Source organism: Cinclus cinclus, unplaced genomic scaffold (assembly GCF_963662255.1).
Source record: "Cinclus cinclus unplaced genomic scaffold, bCinCin1.1 SCAFFOLD_340, whole genome shotgun sequence".
NCBI classification, from domain to species: Eukaryota; Metazoa; Chordata; class Aves; order Passeriformes; family Cinclidae; genus Cinclus; species Cinclus cinclus.
The window spans coordinates 693-6,259 of record NW_026912205.1 but is presented as its reverse complement, the minus strand read 5'-3'; the positions used below and the strand labels follow the sequence as shown (position 1 = coordinate 6,259).

Sequence of the window (5,567 nt, the reverse complement as noted above, 5' to 3'; positions counted from 1 at the left end):
CGGGCCGCTCTTTCCTCCCCGCCCTTCGCGTGAAAAATTCCCACCGGATTTATTGTCTCCGTGGTTTTTATCGGCGACTCGGGGCTTTTCCGGCCGTTTTTCCACCGGGGCGGAGGGGAGAGTGTGGGGGACGCGTGCGGAAAGTGCGGCGCGGCCGCTGAGCTCTCGCGATATCCGCGAGGACGCGACTTCCTGCCTTGGCTCCGCCCCCTTCCTCTCCCCTTCTTCCCCCCCTCCCCCCCCCCCCGGCCGCGACCGGCGGCGGCTCCGGAACCCCAAAAAATCCCAAAACCTCGGGAATTTCACCCCGGAAAACCCCGGCGGGGCCTCCTCGGTGAGCGGGAACCTCCCCCCGCGGCTCTCCCGGCCCGCGGAGGGGGCGGCGGCGGCGGCGGGAGGTGAGGGGTGCCGGGGGAGGCGTGAGGGGGAATTTGGGGGGTTCTGAGGGGGCGGTTCGAGGGGGGGTGGGGATTGAGGGGAAACCTCGGGGGGATCCGGGTGGGGGGGGATGAAAGGAGAACTGGGGGGATGCTGAGGGATTGTGGGGGGGGTTGAGGGGGATCTGAGCGTGAATTTGGTGCGTGTGTGTGTGTGTGTGTGGGGGGGGTGGTTTGGGGGTGAATTTGGGGTTGGTTTGTGCAGGCTGACACCCCCCACCCCTCCCCCCGTGTCACCCCTCAATCTCCAGCAGAGTCAATGGTTCGGGGGGATGGAGCCCGAGCCGGGGGGTGACGCCCCCAGGACCCCCAGTGTCCCCTGGCGCAGCTACAAACTGGTGCTGGACCCTGCCCTGCGCCGGGGGGGACAGAAGCTCTACAGATACGATGGCGTGCACTTCAGCGTGCCCGTGAGTGACCCCAAAAACTGCCCCAAACTGACCCAGAGTTGCTCCCAATCTCACCCAAAACTACCCCCCAAAACTTCACCCCAAACTGCCCCAACGTCTCACCCATAACCGCCCCAAAGGCACGGCAAAACGGACCCCAAACGGCCCCAAAACCTCACCCAGAAATGCCCCAAAACTTCCTGAAAACCACCCCAAAATCTCACCCAGAACTGCCCCAAAACTTCCTGAAAACCACCCCAAAATCTCACCCAGAACTGCCCAAAAACTTCCTGAAAACCACCCCAAAATCTCACCCAGAACTGCCCCAGAACTGCCCCAAAATCTCACCCAGAACATTCCCAAAACTTTCAGAAAGACATCCCAAAATCTCACCCAGATCAGCCCCAAAATCTCACCCAGATCAGCCCTAAAATCTCATCCAGATCAGCCCCAAAACTTTTTGAAAACCAACCCAAAATCTCACCTAGAACAGCCCCAAAATCTCACCCAGAAAAGTCCCAAAACTTCCTGAAAACCACCCCAAAATCTCACCCAAAATCTCACCCAAAATCTCACCCAGAACTGCCCCAAAATCTCACCCAGAACTGCCCCAAAATCTCACCCAGATCAGCCCCAAAATCTCACCCAGAGCTGCCCCAAACCCACCCCAAAATCTCACCCAGAACTGCCCCAAAACCGCCCCAAAATCTCACCCAGAACTGCCCCAAAACTTTCTGAAAACCACCCCAAAATCTCACCCAGAACTGCTCCAAAATCTCACCCAAAACATTCCCAAAACTTTTTGAAAGACATCCCAAAATCTCACCCAGATCAGCCCCAAAACTTTCTGAAAATCACCCCAAAATCTCACCCAGAACTGCCCCAAAACCGCCCCAAAATCTCACCCAGAACTGCCCCAAAATCTCACCCAGAACTGCCCCAAAATCTCACCCAGATCAGCCCCAAAATCTCACCCAGAACTGCCCCAAAATCTCACCCAAAACACTCCCAAAACTTTCAGAAAGACATCCCAAAATCTCCCCCAGATCAGCCCCAAAATCTCACCCAGAAAAGCCCCAAAACTTTCTGAAAACCACCCCAAAATCTCACCCAGACCTGCCTCAGAACTGCCCCAAAATCTCACCCAAAACATTCCCAAAACTTTCAGAAAGACATCCCAAAATCTCACCCAGATCAGCCCCAAAATCTCACCCAGAGCTGCCCCAAAATCTCACCCCAAAAATCTCACCCAAAACCGCCCCAAAATCTCACCCAGAACTGCCCCAAAACTTCCTGAAAACCACCCCAATATCTCACCCAGAACTGCCCCAAAATCTCACCCAAAACACTCCCAAAACTTTCAGAAAGACATCCCAAAATCTCACCCAGATCAGCCCCAAAATCTCACCCAGATCAGCCCTAAAATCTCATCCAGATCAGCCCCAAAACTTTCTGAAAATCACCCCAAAATCTCACCCAGAACTGCCCCAAAACCGCCCCAAAATCTCACCCAGAACTGCCCCAAAACCGCCCCAAAATCTCACCCAGAACTGCCCCAAAACTTTCTGAAAACCACCCCAAAATCTCACCCAGACCTGCCCCAAAATCTCACCCCAAAATCTCACCCCAAATCCACCCCTCGGGATTTTCCCTCCCCCTCCTGCCTCCCCCTGTGTTTTGGGGTGGTTTTGGGGTGGTTTTGGGGTGGTTTTGGGGTGGTTTTGGGGTGGTTTTCGGGCATTTTAAGCTGTCCCCGGGGTTCTTTTGGGGTTTCCCACCTCCCTGAGGATTTTGGGGGGAAGGTTTTTTTTTTTTGGGTTTTGGGGTGTCTGAGGGTGTTTTTGGGGTGCAGGATTCGGGATTTCCCCCGGCTGGGCCCGTGCAGGATCCTCGACCCCGCAGGATCTGGGCCAAGCACCGGGACCTGTCCCTGCCCGTTCCCAAATTCAAGGTGAGGGATTTGGGATTTGGGGGTTGGGGTTTGGGGTGTTTGGGGATTTGGGGATTTGGGGATTTGGGGTTTAGGGTTTGGGGTTTGGGGGTTGGGATTTGGGGTTTTTGGGGGTTTGGGGATTGGGGGATTTGGGGTTTAGGGTTTGGGATTTGGGGGTTTGAGGGTTGGGATTTGGGGTTGTTTGGGGTTTAGGGTTTGGGATTTGGGGGTTTGGGGGTTGGGATTTGAGGTTTTTGGGGGTTTGGGGATTTGGGGTTTGGGGTTTGGGGGACTGGAGGGTGGTTTTTGGGGGGGTTGGAATGGGAATTTTGGGGGGTTTGGGGTTTGGGGATTTGGGGTTTAGGATTTGGGGTTTGGGGGACTGGAGGGTGGTTTTTGGGGGGGTTGGAATGGGATTTTTGGGGGGTTTGGGGTTTGGGAAGGGATGTGGGGTTTCAGTCTTATTTCACTGACAATTTTGGGGATGCATAGGACTGGATTTGGGATTCGGGGATGGATTCGGGGATGGATTTGGGGATGGATTTGGGGTTTCACTGACAGGATTTTGGGGATGTGTGGGACTGGGATTTGGGGATAGATTTAGGGATGGATTTGGGATTTCACTGACAGGATTTTGGGATTTTTTTTGGGGGTGTCCCAGCTGGACGAGTTCTACGTGGGCCAGGTGCCCCTGAAGGAGGTGTGGGACTGGATTTGGGATTCGGGGATAGATTTGGGGATGGATTTGGGGTTTCAGTGACAGAATTTTGAGGATGTGTGGGACTGGGATTTGGGGATGGATTTGGGATTTCACTGACAGAATTTTGGGATTCTTTTTGGGCTGTGTCCCAGCTGGACGAGTTCTACGTGGGCCAGGTGCCCCTGAAGGAGGTGTGGGACTGGATTTGGGATTCGGGGATGGATTTGGGATTTCACTGACAGAATTTTGGGATTTTTTTTGGGGCTGTGTCCCAGCTGGACGAGTTCTACGTGGGCCAGGTGCCCCTGAAGGAGGTGTGGGACTGGATTTGGGATTCGGGGATAGATTTGGGGATGGATTTGGGATTTCACTGACAGAATTTTGGGATTCTTTTTGGGGCTGTGTCCCAGCTGGACGAGTTCTACGTGGGCCAGGTGCCCCTGAAGGAGGTGTGGGACTGGATTTGGGATTCAGGGATGGATTTGGGATTTCACTGACAGAATTTTGGGATTCTTTTTGGGGCTGTGTCCCAGCTGGACGAGTTCTACGTGGGCCAGGTGCCCCTGAAGGAGGTGTGGGACTGGATTTGGGATTCGGGGATAGATTTGGGGATGGATTTGGGGTTTCAGTGACAGAATTTTGAGGATGTGTGGGACTGGGATTTGGGGATAGATTTGGGGATGGATTTGGGGTTTCAGTGAGAGAATTTTGGGGATGTGTGGGACTGGATTTGGGATTCAGGGATAGATTTGGGGATGGATTTGGGGTTTCAGTGAGAGAATTTTGGGGATGTGTGGGACTGGATTTGGGATTCGGGGATGGATTTGGGGATGGATTTGGGGTTTCAGTGAGAGAATTTTGGGGATGTGTGGGACTGGGATTTGCGGATAGATTTGGGGATGGATTTGGGATTTCACTGACAGAATTTTGGGATTCTTTTTGGGCTGTGTCCCAGCTGGACGAGTTCTACGTGGGCCAGGTGCCCCTGAAGGAGGTGTGGGACTGGATTTGGGATTCAGGGATGGATTTGGGATTTCACTGACAGAATTTTGGGATTCTTTTTGGGGGTGTGTCCCAGCTGGACGAGTTCTACGTGGGCCAGGTGCCCCTGAAGGAGGTGTGGGACTGGATTTGGGATTCGGGGATAGATTTGGGGATGGATTTGGGGTTTCAGTGACAGAATTTTGGGGATGTGTGGGACTGGGATTCGGGGATAGATTTGGGGTTTCACTGACAGAATTTTGGGATTCTTTTTGGGGGTGTGTCCCAGCTGGACGAGTTCTACGTGGGCCAGGTGCCCCTGAAGGAGGTGTGGGACTGGATTTGGGATTCAGGGATGGATTTGGGGTTTCACTGACAGAATTTTGGGATTCTTTTTGGGCTGTGTCCCAGCTGGACGAGTTCTACGTGGGCCAGGTGCCCCTGAAGGAGGTGACGTTCGCGCGCCTCAACGACAACATCCGCGAGGGGTTCCTGCGGGAGATGTGCCGCAAGTTCGGCGAGGTGGAGGAGGTGGAGGTGCTGCTGCACCCCAAAACACGGAAACACCTGGGGCTGGCCCGCGTCACCTTCGGGACGTCGCGCGGCGCCCGCGACACCGTGAGGCACCTGCACAACGCCACGGTGATGGGCACGGCCATCCACGCCCAGCTGGACGTCCGGGGTCGGTGACGGGGACCGGGGTGGGGCTGGGGGTCGGGGGTTTTTTTTTGGGGTGTTTTGGGGTGTTTTTGGGGTGTTTTTCGGTGTTTTTCAGGTGGTTTTGGGGGGTGTTCGGGGTTTTTTGGGGGTGGTTTTGTGGAGGATTTTGGGGTGTTTTTGGGGTGTTTTTGAGCTGTTTCTGAGCTGGTTTTGAGGTGTTTTGTGGGGTGTTTTGGGGCTGTTTCCGAGCTGGTTTTGGGTTGGTTTTGGGCTGGTTTTGGGCTCGTTTATTGCTGTCCTTGAGCTGTTCCCGAGCTGTTCCCGAGCTGTTCCCGAGCTGTTCCCGAGCTGTTCCCGGGCTGTTCCCGAGCTGTTCCCGGGCTGTTCCCGAGCTGTTCCCGGGCTGTTCCCGGGCTGTTCCCGAGCTGTTCCCGAGCTGTTCCCGGGCTGTTCCCGGGCTGTTCCCG

At 54.9% G+C, this 5,567-nt stretch overlaps 1 protein-coding gene across 1 annotated transcript; it reads left to right on the top strand.

The window, feature by feature from the left end:
• The first annotated feature begins 243 nt into the window (after positions 1 to 243).
• LOC134057578 (histone-lysine N-methyltransferase SETD1A-like) lies at positions 244 to 5,130 on the top strand. Its single transcript, XM_062514563.1, has 4 exons — positions 244 to 334; positions 689 to 847; positions 2,679 to 2,777; positions 4,852 to 5,130. Exons 2-4 carry the CDS (start codon positions 710 to 712, stop codon positions 5,128 to 5,130), a joined length of 516 nt encoding a protein of 171 aa, XP_062370547.1. The 5' UTR covers positions 244 to 334; positions 689 to 709.
• Positions 5,131 to 5,567: the final 437 nt, after the last annotated feature.